This window comes from Urocampus carinirostris, chromosome 3, assembly GCF_059441175.1.
Source record: "Urocampus carinirostris isolate Australia breed hairy pipefish chromosome 3, RoL_Ucar_1.0, whole genome shotgun sequence".
Lineage (NCBI taxonomy): Eukaryota > Metazoa > Chordata > Actinopteri > Syngnathiformes > Syngnathidae > Urocampus > Urocampus carinirostris.
In genome coordinates this window covers 6,534,643-6,559,297 of record NC_142351.1, presented here as the reverse complement: position 1 = coordinate 6,559,297, position 24,655 = coordinate 6,534,643, and the positions used below count along the sequence as shown (strand labels likewise).

Genomic DNA, 24,655 nt, shown 5'->3' with positions numbered 1-24,655 from the left:
CGGGATCGGCGTGCAGACGAAAACTCGAACCGCGAGACCAAAACAACAATGGCGGATCTGCCTGACGAAAAGTTTGGAGTGCGGTAAATCTTTGTTATAAAAAAGAGTAATCGGAAAATAATGACAGTTTTGTGTCAAAAAAGTTGCGTCCCGGGAAAAGCACTGGGCATTTGCGCCTTGTATAGAAATCCCTTTTGAGCATGTTGAGAATCTTTATTTTTACGAAAGGACGTTTTCTCTTCTGAACTTTCATCTCTCATTTTATTTGTTGGCAGTTCATTTTGGTGTAATAAGCTTTATGGTGGAGCAGATAACACTTTTAAATACCGTATTTTCTGCACTATAAGGCGCACCCCGAAAAAATAGTTTTTGGTCCTATATTTGACATACATAAGACGCACCGGATTATAACGCACTACAATGGGAACGTCGACAAAACAGTCAGATGGTTCAGTCCAACTTATTACCCCCTTAACATTCCCAAAGCTTGCAAAGACGCAAATACGTGTCCAGAACACGTGCGGATGCGGTGTCCATACGATGTCACTCAAATGCATCGTTCCATCATTCGGAAGGTTAGTTTTGGGATTCAAGAAATGCCAACCATTCCTTAGTTTCTATTTTCTTTTTCGCTCGCAACTTTACTGTGCATATGACAAACACTTGGAATTGAGTTGAATTTAAAAATAGACACTCCATTCCATCCATTATCTGCACCGCTTATCACAGAAACATCGAGTTCAGTCTGAAACAAGATACAGGGAAAATATATGCCCAGAGTAGCTCACCGAAGTCGTTGTGTTCAATAATAATGTGCAGCCATGCTCCTCTTATATCCGTGAGTGGAGTAAATCCAGGAGAATAAAATATTTACAAATACAGAATTGTAAAAAATGCTCTCTGTATGCCGTCAACCACGTGCTATACACATTCATCTTTTTTGGCCAATCGCAGGCTTTGTTTCGCCCCTTTAGCCTATTGGAGCCTGTAAATGATAAAAAGGATCCGCCCCTTGACCTCCGAATAACTTTAGCCAATAGTGATCGATTCAACTGATGATTGACACATCTTTTTCGGCCAATTGCAGGCTTTGTTTTGCAGCTTAAGCCAATGCCAGCCTGTAAATGATAAAAAGGATCCGCCTCTTGACCTCCGAATAACTTTAGCCAATAGTGATCGATTCAAATGATGATTGAGACACTGGTAAGCCAATGAAACGCTGGTAAATAAATCCCAGCATACACCGCGGACTACTTGGCGTTCGGGGGAAAATCGAGTCGGCGGCTGCAAGTTAGTTGGAAGACTTTGCGATTTAATATTAATCCATAAATAAGGCGCACTGTATTATAAGGCGCACGGTCAGCTTTTGAAAAAAATAAAGGCTTTTAGGTGCGCCTTATAGTGCGGAAAATACGGTACATGTGAAGATTACGTTTATTTTCGATTCATTGGCTAATCACTATAAAAGCATTTTTGCATGGTAAGAACATGGTAGTAAGCACCGGCTAACTCATTATTTCGAGTGTCTTTGATGTGACTCGTACGGGGCACCATTCCCCGCGGTATGTCTTGGGCGAATACAGCCTGCTGGCGCCCATCCCTTTCCTGGCCGACATACGTTTCCAATCGGTCTCGGACCCGGGACCTTTGGCGTGTAAGGCAAATGAGCTAACCACTGCACTTCGGAAACACAACATGACAAAATGACTGCTTCCTGAGGCAGCTTACACACACGAAACCATTCTTTAAAAGCTCCGCGGTTGAGTTCAAAGGAAATCGGCAGTGTTCCTTTAAGACTATCTAAAAATCGAAGTCCTTTTTGAAAACACAAGCAAAGCTACGCAACGAAAACAGCAGCTCGGCTCATCGAGTGTTGCAGCTCTCAGCGCGCAAGATAATGGATGAAGCGATTTTTCACAATTCCGACCACTGTGTGGAATTGATGTCTGGTAGCAATGAACGTAGTAGCCAAAAGCCGTGCGGGGAATTCGATATTGTTCTCGTTCCAGAATGCCGGCAATTCTCAACCGCGTTACGCCCCCTACCACCTTAACATGAAATTGCTCGGAAATACATTAAACGTACCTTCAGGGTGTTACGCCTCGGCACAACACCGATCCCTTCGGTCCATTTGCAGATAAACATGGCCGTCTTCTGCAGAAAAACTAAAAGTAATACATGAACAGTAGTACTATGAAACTAAATATCAAGTTTAGAGCTTAAAACTGGGACCTAATATATTATTTTGCTTTAACTGTGAGAATTTCAATCGATAAAACGAATCTAGAAACACGTGTATTTATTCAATGAAAAGAAAATATTAGAATAGGTCTCCAGGATGGGCCCCTTGGCCACATTTTGGAACCCAATGTGGCCCCTGACTCCACATTTTGGAACCCAATGCGGGCCCTGACTCCACATTTTTGAACCCCATGCAGCCCCTGACTCCACATTTTGGAACCCAATGCAGCCCCTTGGCCACATTTTGGAACCCAATGCAGCGCCTGACTCCAAATTTGGAACCCAATGCTGCCCCTGACTCCACATTTTGGAACCCAATGCTGCCCCTGACTCTGCATTTCGGAACCCAATGCTGCCCCTAACGCCACATTTTGGAACCCAATGAGGCCCCTGACTCCACATTTTGGAACCCAATGCTGCCCCTCACTCCAAATTTCGGAACCCAATGCGTCCACTGACTCCACATTTTGGAACCCAATGCTACCCCTAACTCACATTTTGGAACGCAATTCTGCCCTTGACTCCACATTTTCTAACCCAATGCTGCCACTGACTCCACATTTTGGAACCCAATGAAGCGCCTGCCTCCAAATTTGGAACCCAATGCTGCCCCTGACTCCACATTTTGGAACCGAATGCTGCCCCTAACTCTGTATTTCGGAACCCAATGCTGCCCCTAACGCCACATTTTGGAACCCAATGCGGCCCCTGACTCCACTTTTTGGAAACCAATGCGGTCCTTGACTCCAAATTTTGGAACCCAATGCTGCCCCTCACTCCAAATTTCGGAACCCAATGCGTCCACTGACTCCACATTTTGGAACCCAATGCTACCCCTAACTCACATTTTGGAACGCAATTCTGCCCTTGACTCCACATTTTCTAACCCAATGCTGCCACTGACTCCACATTTTGGAACCCAATGCAGCGCCTGCCTCCAAATTTGGAACCCAATGCTGCCCCTGACTCCACATTTTGGAACCGAATGCTGCCCCTAACTCTGTATTTCGGAACCCAATGCTGCCCCTAACGCCACATTTTGGAACCCAATGCGGCCCCTGACTCCACTTTTTGGAAACCAATGCGGTCCTTGACTCCAAATTTTGGAACCCAATGCTGCCCCTCACTCCAAATTTCGGAACCCAATGCGTCCACTGACTCCACATTTTGGAACCCAATGCTACCCCTAACTCACATTTTGGAACGCAATTCTGCCCTTGACTCCACATTTTCTAACCCAATGCTGCCACTGACTCCACATTTTGGAACCCAATGCAGCGCCTGCCTCCAAATTTGGAACCCAATGCTGCCCCTGACTCCACATTTTGGAACCGAATGCTGCCCCTAACTCTGTATTTCGGAACCCAATGCTGCCCCTAACGCCACATTTTGGAACCCAATGCGGCCCCTGACTCCACTTTTTGGAAACCAATGCGGTCCTTGACTCCAAATTTTGGAACCCAATGCTGCCCCTGACGCCACATTTTGGAACCCAATGCTGCCCCAGACTCCAAATTTTGTAACCCAATGCGGGCCCTGACTCCACATTTGGGAACCCAATGCTGCCCCTGACGCCACATTTTGGAACCCTGACTCCAAATTTGGAATCCAATGCTGCCCCTGACGCCACATTTTGGAACCCAATGCTGCCCCAGACTCCAAATTTTGTAACCCAATGCGGGCCCTGACTCCACATTTTGGAACCCAATGCTGCCCCTGACGCCACATTTTGGAACCCTGACTCCAAATTTGGAATCCAATGCTGCCCCTGACTCCACATTTTGAAACCCAATGCTGCCCCTGACTCCGCATTTTGGAACCCAATGCTGCCCCTGAGTCCGCATTTAAGAACCCAATACTTCCCCTGACTCCACATTTTGGAACCCAATGCTGCCCCCTAACTCACATTTTGGAACCCAACTCTGCCCTTGACTCCACATTTTGGAACCCAATGCTGCCCCTGACTCCGCATTTTGGAACCCAATGCTGCCCCTGAGTCCGCATTTAAGAACCCAATACTGCCCCTGACTCCACATTTTGGAACCCAATGCTGCCCCCTAACTCACATTTTGGAACCCAACTCTGCCCTTGACTCCACATTTTGGAACCCAATGCTGCCCCTGACTCCAAATTTGGAACCCAATGCTGGCCCTGACTCCACATTTTGGAACCCAATGCAGCCCCTGACTCCAAATAGTTGCCCACCCATGCTCTAGACCAGTAGTCTCAAACTCATGGCCCAGGGGCCAATTGTGGCCCCAAATATGATAGTTTGAGGCTCCCACCTTCATATGAAATTTAAAGGGACAGTGTGTATTATTTCCCCACTATATGTCGCTGTATTCTGTCGCTCCACCAAAAACGAGTGCTAGAAGCACAACGGGGGAAGACAGAATACGGAGAAGTTATCAAGACGCACCTATTTACTTTTGGAAAGAAAATAAAGGAAAAAAAGAAAAAAAAAGAGAAAAAGAAAAAAATTTCAAGGAAAAAGGGATTGATGAAAAAGTTAAAAAAATTAAGGAGAGAAAATTTTCATTTTCTTTTTTCTCTTTAATTCCTTTCTTTACTTTTTTCTTTTTCTCCTCTATGTTCCTTTTTGCGCACTTTCCCTCCACTTTTCTTTCCATCCCTATTTTCTTTTTTTGCCTCTTCTTATTTACTTATTCCTATCTTTTAAGTCATTTTCTCTTCTTTTTGACCATCTTTGAGAAAAGCTGGGTTCTTTTTGGTCACTTCCGATTTCCGTAGTTTTCCGTAGTCTTCCCTGGACTCGTTTTGGATTGCGCTACACACGACAGCGACATCTAATGGAGAAAATATAACACACTGTCCCTTGAAGAAGCGCAGACAGCAGCACGAGAATTGACCAATCACGTGCAAGAAAGAACAAAAAGAGTCCGGAAGAGGGCTGGCTCCCAATGGTGAGGAGTCGGCTCATAGAGCCGTTACGTTTGCAAACGGCACATCACGAGGGGGAACACGACGTGACCAGGAAATTGTTTCCGCCCAATAAGTATTTCTTAGGAAATTAACCAAATCCTTGAAGTATATGGAAGATAATGACATTTTTAATGAAGTCGTATTATCTTTGTATAACTATATTTCTGGATTTAGATTTCCCACATTAAAAAATACACTGAAACGACCCAACGTTGACCCAGAAAGCTTACGTAATTATAGACCTGCAGCCGAAGGATTTTATATCCGATAACAATCTTTTTGAATCCATGCAATCAGGATTCAGGGCTAACCACTCGACTGAGACAGCCCTGATTAGGGTAACCAATGATCTTCTACTGGCAATGGACTCCGGCGCTTCATCACTCTTGCTGCTCCTGGACCTTAGTGCTGCTTTTGACACAGTGGACCATAATATCTTACGAGATCGACTGGAAAAATGGATTGGTCTCAGCTGTCCTCTCATGGTCCAGACCCTACCTCTAAGATAGGATGCATTGTGTTAGATATGGTGATTATGACCCCTGAGCCCTTTAATGTTACCTGTGGCGTTCCACAAGGCTCAGTACTTGGCCCACTTCTTTTCAGCATTGACATGCTTCCATGAGGTGATATTATTCGCAAGTATAATATCAGTTTCCATTGCTACGCAGATGACACTCCGAAGGAGGAATCTGTGGAAATTGGGAGGCCTGCCTCACTGAGATAAAACAATGGATGTCACTCAACCTCTTGCGCCTCGACTCTGAAAAGACCGAAATGTTAGTTATTGGTCCATCCAATTGCCGTGACTTGTTCTCAAAAACTGCTCTGAACATTGATGAATGAAATATCACCCAGACTCATGTTTGTCATATTTGACCCCGATCTATCTATCCAAACACATAACAAGAATATGACTAGAACAGTTTGTTTCCTTCTACATAACATTGCTAAAATACGCCCCATGCTGTCTCAGTCCGATGCTGCTATTACAATTCATGCGTTTGTTACCACCCGTCTCGATGACTGTAATGCACTACTCTCCGGTCTCCCGGAGTCCAAAATCAAGAGCCTTCAGCTGGTACTAAATACTGCAGCGAGGCTTTTGAGTAAGACAAGAAAGTTTGACCACATGACCCCGATTTTAGCTCATCTGCATTGGCTCCCTGTTAACTTAAAATGAGATTTGAAGGTTCTGTTGGTAGTATACCAAATCATGCATGGACTTGCTCCCTCTTCATATCTTTCAGATTTAATTCCCCCCATGTTCCGGTCCGGAGCCTTCGCTCTGAAAACGCCGGTCTACTAGTGATCCCAAGAACCAAGAAGAAATCCGCAGGTTGGAGAGCGTCCTCCATCCGGGCCCCGGTGCTGTGGAATGCTCTTCCCCCTGAGATCCGATCTGCAACCTCAGTGGAAATGTTTCAATCTAAGCTTAAAACACACTTCTACTCTGTAGCATTTGAATAACCTATATTTTATGTTGCTAATATGTGTATTATTTGCCCTCATGTAGGTTTTAGATCAGGTGATAGTGTCATAACAGTCTGTAGTCTGCAATAGTCTTCTGTCGAACTGCTGGGGCTTCGACACCAGCTGGAAAATGGAAACGCGAGGCCGAATTCCTTCATTTCATCGACTTTTTGCAGTCGTGGTCAAATTCAAGTACGGTTTAAAGACTTTCAAAGCAGGTTTTCCGAATTTTCCAGTTCCGTTGAAAGAAGGAATCCAGCTCTGATCAAAAGAGAGCCTAAACCTTAGTTTCAAACCTCAACTCTAGCCCCAACCTTATTTTGGAACCCTCAAATCCGTTAAAACCCTAACTTTCAGTCAAAACCGTAGCACTACATCTAACCCACAGGTGTCAAACAGGCGGCCCGCGGGCCAGATCAGGCTTGCTAAGGGAATGAGTCCGGCCCGCGAGACAACACTCAGAGAAGCGCAAGAGGAAAACAAGCTGCAGGTTGAAATATGTCAACATTTCCTTTCATTTCAACTTGATGTTGCCAAAGCCAGGTACCTCTCACAAAGACACTGTACTTGTATTTATTTATCTATCTCTCTCTCTCTTTTTCCACCCCTTTTCTCCCACTCTCTGTCTTTCACGATCTGTGTCTCTCTTTTTCTCTTCCTTTGTTGCACTTGTCTCTTTCTCAACCTCTTTTGCTCTAACTTCCTTTTTTCCTTTTCTCTTTCTCTCTTCCTACCCTTTGCGCTTTCTTTTCTCTTTTCTCTCCTTCTATTTCTCTTTGGATTTCTTTCTTCCTCTCCCTTTCTTTTCCCCCTCTCTCACGACTTTTTATCTCTTTTGTTTCTCACGCTCTCTCTCTCCTCTCTTTCTTTGTCCCGCCCTCTCTCCTTTTTCCTCCCTCTTTCTCTTATTTCTTTATCTCTCTTTTTCTTTCTCTTTAATCGACTAGTCTGGCCCTCGACAGAACGTTTGTTCTATCGTGTGGCCCCCAGAGTTAAAATGAGTTTGACACCCCTGATCTAACCCTAGCCTTAACCCTAGCACTAAGCCCGATTCAAACCGTAACCCTAGCTCTACTCCTATTCTGGAACCCTACATTCAGTTTAAAACCCTAACATGGAGCTCCAACCCTAGGTCCTAGCCCTAACCCCGCTTCAAACAGCAACCCTAGCTCTAAACCTACCCTGGAACCCAACATTCAGTTTATGACAATAGGCATCACTTGTCTCAAAGACAGAAGTGAGACAAGGATGATTTACGTGTAATTTGATCTCCAGGCCGTATGTACTCACGAAAAGAGCCATAGCTGGCTCGCAAGCCATAGGTTCCAGACCCCTGGCTTATATAATGATAGTTGTTTAAATTTGATGTTTGATTAGAACTAAGCTTAAAACACACCTCTATTCTATGAGCGAATGAGTTGTCTGTCCCTGTGTGCCCTGCGAATGGCTGGAAGCCAGTTCAGGGTGTCCCCTGCCCACTGCCTGATGATTGCTGGGATGGGCTCCAGCACCCCCGCGACCCTACTGAGGATAAGCGGTACGGCTAATGAGATGAGATGAATAACCTATATTTTAGGTTGACAATATAAAGGGATGGTGTCATAATAATCTGTAGTTTGCAGTAGTCTTTGATCTGTGCAGCCCTTTGAGACTCTTTGTGATTAAGGGCGTCACAAATAAACAGGACTTGACTGGATATGGCGCTTCTGCCCTCTAGCGACCAAACAGTGGTAGAGCAGGTGGGTAAAAGCAAGCTGATCATATTCTGCAAAACATAGGTCATTAAAAACATCAATTTACCCTCAAAGATGTAAAATAAATTTCATTTCCTTATTTTTAACCCCAAAAACAACACAGAATTCCACAGACACATTTTTATTATTCCCGTTACAATCACGCGAAATGATGCTCTATACTCCCCCTACAGATCAAACCTCGGGACGGCTTTTGCTCACTTCTGCATACAATTAAATATTCAAAACATAAATATTTAAAACACCTCCTCCTTGATCTGCTACCTTATCGTGGTGGAGGGGTTTGTGTGTCCCAATGATCCTAGGAGCTATGTTGTCGGGGGCTTTAAGCCCCTGGTAGGGTCACCCATGGCAAACAGGTCCTAGGTGAGTGGCCAGACAAAATGCAGATCAGAAGACCCCTTATATTATTTGTGAGCTAATTACAAAATGACCTAGCCGCCATTTTAGTCTAGTTTCTTTTGTCTTGTATTAGCATATTTGGTATTGGAGTCATCCAAAAGTCATTGAAAGTAATCCAGTTCAAGTAACCCTACCAAACCCTGCTTATAATACTCAGGAAAGTCCGGAAGCATGAGTTATACAGGGATGTGATTGAGGTGAGGAGAAAAAGTCTGAAACCTAGCCGGGGGCCCAGGGCAGAGCCCAGTGGGGGGGCACTGGGGGGCGATGCCCCCCCAAAGCTCCTGGGTTTTAAGCAATTTACTTGTCCAAAACCATGCTTGAATTAATAATTTAACATCTTTAGAAGATTTAAATAACAAAATAATTTGCCCACATACCTGATTTTTTTTTTTAAATACTGCAAGGTCAGTTCAAATGTAGTTCAGACCCTGCAGCTTGTGCAACGATGTGGCCAATTTATGCAATTTTTCTAACGGTCACCAGGGTGCGCCAGAGCAATAAAGGAAAGAGTGAGACAGTCAGATTTGTTTGCTACGCAAGTGAAAAAGTCGGAATTCCGACTATAGTCGGAAAAATCACATCCCTGGTTATACAATGCAGGCTTCTGATTGGCTGCCGGGTATGCAAATTGCCAAACAGACCAAAATTCCGAAATTTCCGAACCGAACGAAGATTTTGAAATCGGAATAAAGCAAACGTTTGATTTTGAAAGAAAAATCTGTCTCTTTTTTTTTTCTTTCTTGAAAAAGTTGTCGGCCACCCGGGGAGAGACGTCGTGAACTTCAGACACTGGTTTTACTTTTCATCATGTTCATTTTCGAGGGGGTGCCTCGAGCCAAGAACATATTTGAAAGAGCGGGAAAGAATGCCAACCTAAAAAAAAGAGCGTCTCCTGATTTCGACAGAGTGCCGCAAGGAGACGAGTCAGACTTTTATATATGCGCGCTTATCCTTGAATGGCTGTTGTTACGAGGATTGAGTAAACGTGAACGTTTTGACTATGTGTGAAAGTGAGAACAATTTACAGCTCGGCGGTGCGTTGTCCTTTGCTTTGGATGATCCTCATGATGGATTGAACCACTTCCGAGGTGGTGCCTTGACCGCCAATATCCGCCGTGTGTAACTGAACGGGGAGAAAAACACCAATGCTGAAATCTGCCGTGGTTTACCGCACCGATTTAGAAGGGATGAGGAAAAGAGCATTTTCTAGCAAAAGTACAAAAGTGAAAAAAAACTATGGGGCAATGTTCATTCTGACTCCTCAACTTCAGGGGGTCTGCTGAAGTTAGGATCCACAGCACTGATGAAAACGTTCCGCTGTTTTATATTTGTCCACTAGATGTCACTGTCATGTGTTGTGCAACCCAAAACTACGGAAATTGAAAATGGGCAGAAAGCAACCTTCTTCACCCAGCTTTTATCAAAGAAGAGAATACTTTTATTTAGAAAGGAAAAAAATAAGGAAGAAAAAATAAGAAAAATAAGTTAAAAAAAGGTAAACGGGACTAAAACGATAAGTAGGGGGAAAGAAAGCAAAAAAATGGAGGAAGAAAAAGAAAGGACAGGGGTTTCTTTTTTCTTTTTTTTTCTTTTTTCTTTTTCTCTCGTTTTACTTTTTGTATTATTTCTTTCTTCATTCCTTCCCTTTTATTCTTTATTTTATTTTTTATTTCAAAATTTTATTCAGTTGCGTTTTGACCACTTAAAATCGTGTTTGTAGCACTTGTTTTCGGTGGCCCGACAGAATACAGCGACATCTAGTGGGAAAATAATACACACTGTCCCTTTAAATTTCATATTGAGGACGGGGCAAGTCTGAGACTCCTGCTCGAGATGGTGCTCTGGGTTTCAATCCAAGGGCTAATTCAAGACATTACCAGTGCATCTTCAAGCAAAGGGTGCCATCTACAGGAATCGATCAATATTGCCGTTTTTTAGGTGATAACTACTATCAACCTTATGATAATGGCAGTCTTAAATGCTGCTAGGAATACTTTTTCCAAATCTTTTATCTTTTTTCCCCTCATTTTACAAGTTTCTCTTTTTTCCATTTTTTTCTCATTTTCTCCTTTTTTTGCTCCGTAAATTCCGGACTATAAGCCGCTAATTTTTTCCCAAATGTTCAGCCCTGCGGCTTATTCGGTGAAGTGGCCAATTTATGTCATTTTTCTAACTGCCACCAGCGGCACTCGAGTACAAAAGGTAAGATTTAGACCGGTGGAATAAGTGCACCGAGGTAGACGGCATCCTCTTAGTTTGCGTACGAATTGTCAGTCTGACGAAGGTTCCTTCCGATAATGAGGAAGTCGCCCTTGATGGCGGCAGTTATAAGGAGAAAGATGAGGACGGTTAACCGTGAATTTCGCAATTGCGGTATGGCTTTTTTTAATAGATACGCATGATGCGTTGCGAGCGTGTTATTAGTAGCGCGTTGGTTTCCTTTCACAGGCACGGTTTGGGATGAAAATTATATTATTATTATTATTAAAGCTTTGGAAACTCTCTCGGTGTACCGTCTTTCTTTTTAAATATGTGTAACCATGTATAATATGTATTTGCAACTGTATATTTTTGTAATGTATTTATTTTAGAGACTTATTGTGATATGTTATCTACGAGCGAATCAAAAAGAAGGGGCGGAGCAAACGCGGGCTGACGGGAAGTGGGGTGAAGCTGAGTTAAATCTGTTTGTTGTTGCAGCGGACAATTGTGGATACCGGTATATTTTTTTCCCACCCTTAACTTTGGAAATATACATTTTTTTCAATGGATTACTTTCAACGGGACCCGGACTTTAGAGGTCTGCATTAAATTCTAATTACAGGTATCATTTTCCATTCATGTTGCCGATTATAGTGTTTGGATTGTATACCACATTTTTCATTACAATCGCGGCACCAAGTCAAAATTGGGATAAGCTTTTGACTTTGCTCCATGTTTTAATGTGGGCACATGCGGCTTATATACAGGTGCAGCTTGTGTAAGGACGAAATCAATAATGCCCATAAAATGTAGTGCGTGCGGCTTATAATCGAATGCACTCTATAGTCCGGATTTTACGGTAGTGTTTCCCCCCCAATGTGTTTTCTTTTCCTCTTTGCTTGTTTTTCCCATTCTTTCTCATCCTTTACTTTCTTTTTTCAATTTTCTTTTGTCTTTCCCCCCATTTTTCTCTTTTATATACTTTGCCCTTTATCCCCTTTTCTTCTTCATTTCCCCTTTTCACATATTATTAGTGATAACATTGTCTAAGAACTGATTTTTAACCTAAAAATGGTGATCAAAAATGCTATTTTTCCCCCCCAAATCCCGAAAATGCTCTTCATCTAATTAGATTTTAGGCAGCTCTCAATGATATCGCATTCCATTCATGAAAAATCGAGGGACTCACCCGTGTTTCGTTCATGGTGGTGAGCACTGCATTCCGGATCAGATTCGCATAATTATAAAGACTGAAATCAAACGAAAAAAAAAAGGATGGATTCGTTTAAAAGAGTCACGAAGCGGAAAACGATCGGCCATACTTGAGATGATCCAGCATCATGCAGCTAGCAAGCAGCAGAGCGGTTGGGTTGGCGATGTTTCGGTTGGCGATGCTCTTTCCTGTGTTCCTGGTCGCCTGAATTAGAAAAAATAGCGGTCATGGACTCCTTTTATCCAAAACTCCGTGTTCCGTCCCGGCGCCGCCGACGCTCACCGTCTCGAAAACGGCGTAGTTGTAGCCGTAGTTGGCCCCCGGCACCAGGCCGGGGCCCCCCACCAGCCCGGCGCACACGTTGCTCACCACGTTGCCGTAAAGGTTGGGCATCACCATCACGTCGAACTGCTGGGGCTTCGACACCAGCTGGAAAATGGAAACGCGAGGCCAAATTCCTTCTTTTAATCGACTTTTTGCAGTCATGGTCAAATTCAAGCGCGGTTTAAAGACTTTCAAAGCAGGTTTTCCGGATTTTCCAGTTCCGGCAAAAGAAGGAATCCGGCTCTGATCAAAAGAAAGAGAGCCTAAACCTTAGTTTCAAACCTCAACTCTAGCCCCAACCTTATTTTGGAACCCTCAAATCCATTAAAAACCCTAATACTACATCTAACCCTAGCTGTAACCCGAGGACTAACCCTGTTTCAAACCGTAACCTAAGCTGTAAACCTATTCTGGAACCCTAACATTCAATTAAAAACCCTATCATGGAACTCCAACCCTAGTTCCTAGCTCTAACACCATTTCAAACCGTAGCCCAAGTTCTAAACCTGTTCAGGAACCCTACATTCAGTTTAAAACCCTTACATGGAGCTCCAACCGTAGTTCCTAGCACTAACCCCGTTTCAAACCTCAACCCTAGCTCCAGACCTACTCTGGAACCCTACTTTCAGTTTAGAACCCGAACATGGAGCGCAAACCCTAGTTCCTAGCACTAACCCTATTTCAAACCGTAACCTTAGCTCTAAATCTATTCTGGAACCCTAACATTCAATTTAAAACCCTATCACTGAACTCTAACCCCAGTTCCTAGCTCTAACACCATTTGAAACTGTAACCCTAGCTCTAAATCTATTCAGGAACCCTACATTCAGTTTAAAACCCTAACATCGAGCTCAAACCCTAGTATTTTGCCATAACCCTGTTTCAAACAGCAACCCTAGTTCTAAATCTGTCCAGGAACCCTTTATTCAGTTTAAAATCCTTACATGGAGCTCAAAACCTACTTCCTAGCTCTAATCCTGTTTCAAATTGTAACCTTAGCTCTAAACCTATTCTGGAACCCCACATTCAGTGTATCACCCTAACATGGAGCTCAAACCCTGGTTCCTTGCACTAACCCTGTTTCAAACCGTAACCCCAGCCCTAAACCTCTTATGGAACCCTAATTGCAGTTTAAAACCCTAGCATGGAGCTTAAACCCTAGTTCCTAGCACTAACCCTGTTTCAAACTGAAACCCCAGCTCTAGACCTATTCTGGACCCCCAAGTTCAGTTTAAAACCCTGACATGAAGCTCAAACCATAGTTCCTAGCCCCAACCCCGATTCAAACCATAACCCTAGCCCTAAACCTATCCTGGAACCCTAACATTCAGTTTAAAACCCTATCATGGAACTCTTACCCTAGTTCCTAGTTCTAACACCATTTCAAACTGTAACCCTAGTTCTAAACCTGTTCAGGAACCCTACTTTCAGTTTAAAACCCTAACATGGAGCTCAAACCAGAGTTCCTAGCCCCAACCCTATTTTAAACCGTAACCCTTGCTCTAAACCTATTCTGGAACCCACCGCTAACCGTTTCACCGGATTCTAACGTTAGCATAGCGCTAAATCTCCTGCCCGCTGCTATCAATAAACAGCAGCTTGCACACCCCAACGGAGCTTTATCGTCGACGGTGACTTTAATCGGGCATGTTTATGGACTGTAGTCCAAAAATCATTCAATTGTGGACTGAGCAAATCGGAAAAACACTGGACTATGTGTAATGTAAGATCAAACATCAAACATTCCGGTTGTATCCAGCAACTCTGTTTGACCCTCACCCCCTTCATCAACGTCGTCGTTTTGTAATTAGCTCACAAGATGAAAAAAATGTTAGCTAGCTCCCCTGATATACACTGCCCTTGAATTCATTTTTAGTTTATCTTTGATCGTAAATAAAGAACATGCAAATAGTATTTCCCAAAAAGTCTGCATTTTTCTCTGTATCTGCATCTTCTCTTTCTCTCTCCCTCTTTCTTTTTCCTCTCTTTCTCTCTTCTCTCGTTCTCTGTTTCGCTCCTATTCTATGTCTATTCCTTCTCTCTCGTTCTCGATCTATTCTCTCTTTGTGTATTTTCTCTCTCTCTCTCTCATACCGCTTTCCCTCTGTCTCATTATCCATTTCTCTTATTTTTCACTCCCACTTTATTCTTTCTCTCTTTCCCCTTCTTTCTCTCTCCGTCTATGTCTCTATTTTGTTCTCTTTCTCTCGGTCACTTTCTCTTTATCCCACTGTTTCTGTCTCTTGTTTCCCTCTTTTTCTTCTATTTCTCGCTCTGTCTCTTCTTTCTCCTTCTCTTGTACCTTTCTCCCTTTCGTTCTCTATTCCTCTTTCTCTCTTTCTTGTTTCTGTCTTTCTAATTTACCAGCCTGGCTCCAGAGAAAAATCGTTTTTTTTCTATCATGTCGCCCCAGAGATAAAATGAGCTAGACACCCCTTGGCTAGTCATCAGTTTGGAGGAATTCCTAGTTTTCTAGAAATTTGAAATCATAGAATCAGATATGTGTAAGCAAACTCCGAATTGAATGGACTAAGCCTCATCCGGTCCAGGTTTCGTGGTCACCTGCATGGTGGTGTTGTCCACAATCATGCTGTCGAAGGTGATGTCGGGGTAGCCCGAGGCCACCTCTCGGCAGCACTGCAGAAACAAGCCGTCGCCCAACTTCCTGCGGGAGGAAAAGAAACGTCCAAATGCGGAAAAAAGAGGAAAAACTCAAAAGACTCACATGATGTTGGCCTTGTGAACGGCAGTGACTCTGCGCCTCCCTTTCTCTCTGGCTAGCCGGAAGGCGTATTCCGCGATGCGCAGAGAGTTGTTCCTGGTGATTATTTTAAGAGACTCCACCACTCCCGAGACGCTCTGAAACAGGGGTGTCCAAATCGTTTTAGCTCGGGGGCTTACAGGGTAGGAAAAAATGGCATGCCGGAGGAGTAGATCAAAAGGAGAGGGGGGGAGAGAGAGAGAGAGAGAGAGAAGGAATAAAAAGAGAGAAAGGTGAGGGAGATGGGGGGAGAGAAAAAGGGGGCGAGAGATAGCGGGGGGAATAGAGAAGGAGGGAAAAACAATAGAAAGAGAAACAGTGAAAGGAGAAAGAGTGATAAATAAAAAAGAAAGGGATAAAGAAAGAAAAAAAAAACAAAATACCAAGACAGAAAGAGTGAGAGAAAGAAATAACAGTATCTTGTAGAAATGACTTGAGCAACTTCAACTTAAAAATGACGCCTTAGCCCAGGGGTGTGAAACTCATTTTAATTCTGGGGCCACACGATAGAACAAACATTCTCCCGGGGGCTGGAATAGTAGATGAGAGAAAAAAAAAAAAAAGAAAAGAAATAAGAGTAAAAGGGAGGAGAGAAAAAGAGAGTGTGGGACAAAGAAAGAAAGAGAGAGAAAGAGAGAGAGAATGAGAGAAACAAGAGATAAAGAGAGAAATAGCGAGAGAGGGGGGAAAAAGAGAGAAAGAAAGAAATCCAAAGAGAAATTGAAAGCGATAAAGAGGAGAGAAAAGAGGATAGAAAGAGAGAATGGTAGAAAGATAGAAGGGCAAAGCAAGAGAGAGGGGCAAAAAAAAGGAAGAAATAGCAAAAGAAGGTAAAAAAACACAGAGAGAAAGAGACAAAGAGGAACAAAGTAAGAATAAGAGAAACAAAGACTGACAGAGAGATAGAGAGTGGGAGAAAAAGGGAGGAAGAGAGAGAGAAAGAGAGAGAAAGAAATACAAGTACATTGTCTTTGTTCGAGGCACCTGGCAACATCAAGTGGATATATTTCAACCTGCAGCTCGTTTTTCTCTTGCGCTTCCCTCAGTTGCCACGCGGGCTGGATTTAATCCCTTAGCGGGCCTGACACCTTAGCCCAGGGGTGTCAAACTCATTTTAACTCGGGGGCCACACGATAGAACAAACATTCTGTCGGGGGCCGGACTAGTAGATTAAAGAGAAAGAAAAAGAGAGATAAAGAAATAAGAGAAAGAGGGAGGGAAAAGGAGATAGGGCGGCACGAAGAAGGAAAAAGAGAGAGCATTAGAAACAAAAGATAAAAAGTCGTGAGAGGGGGGAAAGAAAGGGAGAGGAAGAAAGAAATCCAAAGAGAAATAGAAAGACAGAAGGAGAGAAAAGAGAAAAGAAAGCGCAAAGGGTATGAAGAGAGAAAGAGAAAAGAGAGAAATGGAAAAAAGGAAGTTAGAGCAAAGAGGTTAAAAGACACAGAGAGAGAAAGAGACAAAGAGCAACAAAGTAAGAGAAAAAGAGAGACACAGAGGGTGAAAGAGACAGACAGAGTGGGAGAAAAGGGGTGGAAAAGAAAAAGATAGAGAGAGAGAGAGAAATACAAGTACAGTGTCTTTGTTCGAGGCACCTGGCTTTGGCAACATCAAGTTGACCTATTTCAACCTGCAGCTTGTTTTTCTCTTGCGCTTCTCTGAGTGTTGTCTCGCGGGCCGGAATCAATCCCTTAGCGGGCCTGATCTGGCCCGCGGGCCGCCTTTTTGACACGTGTGCCTTAGCCTATCTTCTGAACATTGGCCTCCATTAAGAAATTGACAGTTCATTTCAGCGTATTAACTTCATGGTCGAAAACTTAACAGTTTTCAATCCATGTGTTATTCGGAAGAATACTGTTTTGAAATGCTGGTTGATCGCAATTAAAACAGCTCGTTTAGATTGATCGGTAAGAAAAGGCGTTGTCATTTCGCCAACTTGCTCTAAAGTGATTTCTACAAGGTATACAAGGAGCCATAACTGTTTAATTACATTCCCCCAACAATTCGATATGAAGTCGTTTAAGAGGGGGGGGCAATTTATCCTGGGGTTGAAATATTTGACACAGTAATAGACGTTGCATTGGGTAACAATACACAAAACACAGTCACTTAAAATTCCAGTCTATGATCAACTTAGACTTTGATTAAGCTTTTAGATCAGGGGTTACAAACCTGCAGCCCACGGACCAGCTCAGGCCCGCCGAGGGATTGAATCTGGCCCAACGAGACAAGGCCGAAAGAAGCTGAAGTAAAATGTTGAGATGCAGTTTGAAATATGTCCACTTGAGGTCGCCAAAGCCAGGCATTTCTCCCAAATCAACTGAAACTGTATTTCTTTCTCTTTTTTATTTACTGTATATATTTCTTTCTCTCTTCTGCTCTCTCTCGCTTATTTTTTGTCTTTTTCTTTTCTTCTCTGTCCCTCATTCCCTTTCTCTTGCTTGCTTTTCTTTTTTCTCTCTCTGTTTCTCCCCTTTTTGCTCTGTTCCTCTCTCTGTATTTGTCCCTCTTCTCATTTTATCTCTTGATCTATCTCTCATTTTTTTCCCTCTCTTTCATCATTTTCTCTGTTTATCTCTCTATCTCTCTTTCTGTTTTCTCTTTTTATGCATCCACCACTCCTTTTACTCTCCTTTTGTCTGTCTCACTCTTTTTTCTTTGTTTCTCTCTGTGTCTCTCAGTTTCTTTTCCGTCTTTCTTTCTTACTTTTACCTTTTTTGCTTACCTTCTTCTTCTCCATTCCTCTCTCTCTCACTCTCACTCACTCACTCACTCACTCACTCACTCACTCACTCACTCACTCACTCACTCACTCTCACTAGTCGAGCCGGTGATTTATTTATTTTTTTTTCTTCTCTCAAGTTTTCAATACATGTGTTATTCGGAAGATTACTGGCGTCCGTCACGCCGTCGTTACATGGTCGGATCACGTGCGTGCGAAGGGTCAATAGGCTACTCGAGGAGCCATTGAAGGTTCTGACCTCGTGCTCCAGACTGCTGTACTCTCCCTCGGTGTTCTCGCGGATGATCATGATGTCGATGTTCTTGTGGCGAGTTTGAACGCCGGGCAGGGACTGGCAGTGCATCACGTTGGCGTACAGGTCCAAGCTGGTGCTGTTCACGCATTGTGAGAAAATTCAACATAAATAATAAACTGTGCAGCCCTTTGAGACTCTTTGTGATTAAGGGCTATAGAAATAAAAATGACTTGACTTGAATGCAGGTGAGACCGAACCTTTAAACTTACCGGAGAAGGTTATTCCTGGATTTGACGGAAGGAGGCATGGTATGCTTGGTTTCGATGTTACCTGGCAGGAGAAAAAAGCATCTCGGTTATAATGGGACTTGTATTATTATTCATCTGCCAGTGGAGCAACAACAAAACAGCAGAACAATATTGCTAGATTAGTTTTACTCAACTAAGTTACTGCAGAACATTGAATTTAATTGGGAACAATCTGCGCAATCTTCCAGTGATCAGAGGAGTAACTATCAGTCAGGATATATATAAAGAAAGAAAAAGAAAAGAAAGAGAAAGAGAGTGATAAATAGAGTGAAAGAGAAAGAGTGAATGAATGAATGAAAACTTTATACCAACATAAAAAAAAAAACAGAACAAAAACAATAACTTAACAACAAAATAATGTTACATAATATGTTCGGAAAGGGGTAGGAAGAAGCAAATGCTTATACTACCTACCCCTTCATCTTGCCCACCAAATACACCATTGATATAACAACAATTGTACTGATATTAAAAATAATAGTTTTGACATAAGAATAGCAACAATAACAAAGTTAACAAGACGCACTATTCCCAATCTCTCGAATTACTCATACCCCACCCTCTTCATCTCTGTATTCCGCCAGGAATGTTTTTTTGTATTTAAATTTGAACAAGTGAATAGTTGGACACCGTTTGGTCTCATCTTGCAATCCGTTCCAAAGCTTGACTCCACACACAGACACACACATACTTTTCCTAGTGGTTCTCACCTTTGGGATTATGAATTCACTACAGCCCCTTACGTTATAATTTCCCTCTTTCCGAATGAATAATTTACGGATCTTTTCTGGCACTATGTTTTCGTTGATCTTAAATAGCAGTTGTGCAATGAAAAATTTGACTAAATCATCTACTTTTAATAATTTGGACTGCAGGAATAAAATCTGAGTATGATCTCGATATCCTACCTTGTGTATGGTTCTATTTTTTAAAGAATAAAAAGGGGCTGTAGTGAACTTTTGTAATTATTGCCCCAGACTTCTGCACAATATGTTAAGTATGGCAGAACTAGATAACAATGTAATAAATACAATGCATTATAGTTTAAAAGGAATTTTGCTTTATTAATTATTGAAATGCTTTTAGATACTTTAGTTTGTATGTGTCTGATGTGTGTTTTCCTGCTTAATTTATTGTCTATTATGACCCCTAAAAACGTAATTTCTGATACAGCGTCTATCGCAGCACCATCCATTTTTACTTCTAAATCTTGATTAGCCTTGCGATTACCAAAGAATATTACTTTGGTTTTATCTAAATTTAAAGATAATTTATTTATATCCATCCATACTTTTAGGTTCATTAATTCACGATTAATACAGGTTACCAAATCAATATAGTTATCATTTGAATAGAAAATGATAAGAGAGAAATATCGTGCTTCACAGTTTCAGTGCATTATAAAAGGTTGAAAAAAAATATTCCTCACCTTTGAGGGCCACCCCATTGCGGCGAATAGCGGTAATGGCGTTATCGATGTCGTCTTCCGTCTCCAAAGCCGAGTTGATATGGACCACCTCAAAGTCGACGGGCACGCAGCTGAACCTGCGCAGGAAATGCCGAGTGAGGAAAAAAATGAAGCCAGCTGGCACGATCCAATTTCAGTTCGATGTACCTGAAGACTTCCCTGACATGATTGAACAACTCCGGACCGATTCCGTCTCCGGGGATGAGAGTGACGGTGTGTCGGCCGCCATATTTTGCCGGAGGAGGCTAAAAACATTTGCGAGGAAACAAAACCCTTCATGATTCAGTGGTCAATTTTGTAGATTTGATTTAGTATTTTCTTGTTTTAAATAACAGAAAAAAATGGAAAACATAGTTAAAAAAAAAAGGTCTCCCATTGGCAGATATTTTTAGTAGTGCTTTTAAGTATTTTGTTATTTTACTGAAAATAGATAAAAAAATAAAGTACTACTTCCTGAGCCAGGGTTATCACAAACGATTAGAAGAACTTTTGTTCTGACAGTTTAGAAAATAAAAAAGATAAATGGAAGTAACAGCTTATCATGTTATTACTGCATTCACCAGGATTTCATTAGGCCATTTAATGTTATGAATTTCAATACAGATATCATCTTATATATCAGCAGGAGTTATAGAGGGTTTGTTTTTGTTTTAAGATATTTTAATTGAGGTTAAAATTAAAATCCTGGTTAACATGGTTCATTTTGAATCATTTTTAAAAAGTAATTTCAAAAAGGTACTAATGGCTTAGAGTGGGGGTGTCAAACCCATTTTAACTCGGGGACCACACGATAGACAAATCATTCTCTCGGGGGCCGGACTAGTAGATTTAGAGAGAATGAAAAAAGGGAAAGAAATAAGGGAAAGAGAGGGAGAGAAAAGGAGAGAGTGTGGGACAAGGAAAGAGAGAAAAGGAGAAAGAGAGGAGAGATGGAGAATGTGAGAAGCAAAAGGAGATAAAAACAGAAATAGGGGGAGAGGGGGAAAGAAAGAGATAAATAAATAAATCTAAAGAGAAATAGAAAGAGAACGAGAGAAAAGAGAAGGAGAGAAAGAGAGAAGCGGGAAGGTTTCTTCATTTTCCTCATGCTGAGGTTTTTGAGTTTTTCCTTGCCCTCATATCGGTTTTAGATCAGGGGATGATGTAGTAATAGTCTGGACTTTGCGATTTTGTGATTAAAGGCTATCGGATGACAATGACTTGACTAGACTCTCTTGTCATTATCTTTATTGTCATGGTTTACAACAAGATAGACGGTATTATACAAAATCATGCATGGACTTGCTCCCTCTTATCTTTCAGATTTCATTCCCCCCTATGTTCCGGTCCGGAGCCTTCGCTCTGAAAATGCTGGTCTACTAGTGATCCCAAGAGCCAAGAAGAGATCGGCACGCTCAAGAGCGTACGCCATTCGGGCCCCGGTGCTGTTGGATGCTCTTTCCCCTGAGATTCGATCTGCAACCTCAGTGGAAATGTCTAAATCGACGCTTAAAACACACTTATATTCTATAGCATATGAACAACCTACATTTTGTGTTGAGAATATGTGTATTATTTGCCCTCGTGTAGGTTGTAGATGAGGGGATGGTGTCATAATAGGCTGTGGTTTACAATAGTCTTTGATCTGTGCAGCCCTTTGAGACTTTTTGTGATTAGAAGTAAACAAATAAACATGACTTGACTAAATTCCATATATTAAAGGCTTTAAAAAACAATGAGATCAAAAAGATTATATGGATAGATAGGCAATATTTACAAGGCAGTGCCTGCAGACTGACCTAAATTGTATGTCTAGTTTTACAATTACTCACTACAATTATATTGTACTGTTGTTTTTAGTGTTTAATGTGTGTTCATGGACCATACTTGGACTAGTTTTGCACTACATTCACTTTCAACTGTGTTATATCTTAATTTTATCTTATTACCTTAACTCATCTTGAGTAAATCTTGTATTTAAATCTTTTGATATTCGAAATATTCTTTTATGAATACATGTATACAGTATCTTAGATTTATTACGCTGGCAACTGTGTGGACAGCAAAGTAAGAATTTCATTGTGCAGGGAATTGCGGTTCTTTACTGTGCATATGACAAGAAACACTTTGAATCTTGAACACTTACAATATGCGTTCCCTTTGTATGCAGTCAGGAGGCATGAAAAGCAGATAGGTGAGTTATTAAACACAGAAATATGCATGCCGTGTCAATAGATTCACACGACATTTTCACAAGTGTTAAAACACTCACAGTCAGCACTGATTTATTCCTCTGACTTGAAGCAGAAGTTCCCAAAACCTGAATCAATGAAAACAAACACGTTAGTTTTGGGAAAGCAGGAAAATGACGGCTGGTATTACGATCTCACTGCTTTCAACTCGGTTGACCTTGTTCTACGGTAAATACGATAGAACAACACTTATACAGCGCCTAAGTAGCATATTAACAAACTTATTTGAATGACTTTTGATGTACTTACTTTAAAAATGTTGTTAGTAATTCCAGCCCGGAAAGGTTGGATTATTTTAGTCATTGAAAGAGCAACACAGGGGGCAGCCATTTTGGATTTGTGACCGGAAGTAGTATTTTTTTCTCCAACTATCATCAATCGATACAGATTTACGTTTTTTTTTTAAAATTAGTGTTATTTATGAACAAAATATGTGAGTGTCAGGATATTTTGTTTATTTTTGAAAGACGAAAAAGGTGTAAAACGTGTAAAAGATTGACAACGATATGCGGGTGTTTTCATAAACCACGTGACATTGACATATCAAGTGTGCTGTTTTATAACATTGTGTCATTTATGTATGTTTTTTCTTTAAAAGTATTTCTGGGGAAAAAATATTTAGAATTAGCTTTGGCTAAAATGTTATAGTATGTGACATGAGTTTATGGAGCATACAGTACTTGTTTTTTTTCCCAAATTAACGAAATTTACGCATTTTTTAAAGGGACAGTGTTTAATATTTAGTGACTCCTTGTGGTACAAAAATAATTCTGTAAAAGACATTTATTTGAATCAGGGGTTGTTTTAGGTTCAGAGTTTATCAGTAGTATTTGTTTTATGATTTGTAAATGGTAAATGGTCTGCATTTCTATAGCGCTTTTCAAGTCAATGAAGACCTCCCAAAGCGCTTTACAATGTGCTTTACATTTACCCATTCACACACACACTCACACACTAATAAGGAGTCAGCCATGCAAGGCGCCTACCTGCTTATTGGGGGCATTAGGGATTCAGTGTTTTGCCCAAGGACACTTCGATATATAACACGGAGGAGCCGGGAATCGAACCCTCATCAAAACATTCTCTCGGGGGCCGAACTAGTAGATGAGAGAGAGAGGGAAAGAGAGACAGAGACAGAGACAGAGAAAGAGACAGAGACAGAGTGACAGAGAGACAGCGATAAAGAGAGAAAGCTAAAGAGAGAAAAAGAGAAAGAGAGGAAGAGAGAGAGAGAAAGAGAAAAAGAGTGAAAGAAAGATAGAAAGAGTGAACGAAAGAAAGAGAGAAAGAAATATAGAAAGAGAGAGTGAAAGAAAGAAAGAAAGAAAGAAAGAAAGAAAGAAAGAGAACGAGTGATAGAGAGAAACAAAAGAGATTAAATGAGAAATAGTGAGAGAGGGAGAAAAAAGAGAGAAAAAACAAAATCCAAAGAGACATACAAAGAAGGAAGGAGCGAAAAGAGAAAGAGTAGGGGAGAAGAGAAGAGAAGAAAGAGAGAAGGAGAAAGCAAGACAAAGAGAGAGAGAAAGAGAAAAGAGAGAAAAATGAAAAAAATATGAAGAGTACAAAAGAAGGTGAAAAGACACAGAGAAAAAGAGACAAAGAGGAACAAAGAAAGAGAAAAGGAGAGACAGAAAGAGTGAAAGAGAGAGTGAGAGAAAAAGGGAGGATGAGAGAGTAAATGGTAAATGGTCTGCATTTATATAACGCTTTTCAAGTCAATGAAGACCTCCCAAAGCACTTTACAATGTGCTTCACACTTACCCATTCACACACACACTCACACACCAATAGGGAGTCTATTTTGGTCTATATAAAGCCGAAGCAACTTAATGCAGAAGTTCGATAAGAAACCATTTAAACTACGTCAAACAGCCGGCCCGCGGGCCAGATCAGGCCCGCTAAGGGATTGAATCCGGCCCGCGAGACAACACTCAGAGAAGCGTAAGAGAAAAACGAGCTGCAGGTTGAAATAGGTCAACTTGATGTTGCCAAAGCCAGGTGCCTCTCACAAAGACACTGTACTTGTATCTATTTATTTATCTCTCTCTCTCTCTCTCTCTCTCTCTCTCTCTCTTTCTTTTCCACCCCTTTTCTCCCACTCTTTCAGTCCCTGTGTGTCTCTTTTTCTCTTCCTTTGTTGCTCTTTGTCTCTTTCTCTCTGAGTGTCTTTTGCCCTCTTTTGCTCAAACTTCCTTTTTTCCTTTTCTCTCTTTTCTCTTTCTCTCTTCCTTCTCTTTTCTCTCCTGCTGTCTTTATATTTCTCTTTGGATTTCTTTCTTCCTCTCCCTTTCTTTTCCCCCTCTCTCACGACTTTTTATCTCTTGTTTCTCCCTCTCCCTCTCTTTTTCTTT

The 24,655-nt window shown here is 41.7% G+C and overlaps 1 protein-coding gene across 1 annotated transcript; it reads right to left on the bottom strand.

Moving 5' to 3' along the window:
* Positions 1-8,516: 8,516 nt before the first annotated feature.
* Positions 8,517-22,642, bottom strand: idh3g (isocitrate dehydrogenase (NAD(+)) 3 non-catalytic subunit gamma). The gene is made up of 13 exons (XM_088330497.1): positions 22,551-22,642; positions 22,322-22,369; positions 22,196-22,207; positions 20,218-20,315; positions 20,032-20,147; positions 18,564-18,624; positions 18,298-18,430; positions 15,281-15,414; positions 15,118-15,220; positions 12,514-12,660; positions 12,341-12,435; positions 12,208-12,268; positions 8,517-9,939 (listed from the first exon to the last, which is right to left on the bottom strand). The coding sequence occupies exons 1-13, from the start codon at positions 22,629-22,631 to the stop codon at positions 9,838-9,840; spliced, it is 1,191 nt and encodes a 396-aa protein (XP_088186623.1). The 5' UTR covers positions 22,632-22,642; the 3' UTR covers positions 8,517-9,837.
* Between the last annotated feature and the right edge of the window lie 2,013 nt (positions 22,643-24,655).

Coding starts and splice junctions, on each gene's coding strand:
- idh3g (XM_088330497.1), bottom strand. CDS start 22,631: ATGGCTGCCCCCTGTGTTGCTCTTTCAATGACTAAAATAATCCAACCT. Junction 22,370..22,550: donor TTACTAACAACATTTTTAAA/GTAAGTACATCA, acceptor TCATTGATTCAG/GTTTTGGGAACTTCTGCTTC. Junction 15,415..18,297: donor ACAGCAGTCTGGAGCACGAG/GTCAGAACCTTC, acceptor CCCCTGTTTCAG/AGCGTCTCGGGAGTGGTGGA.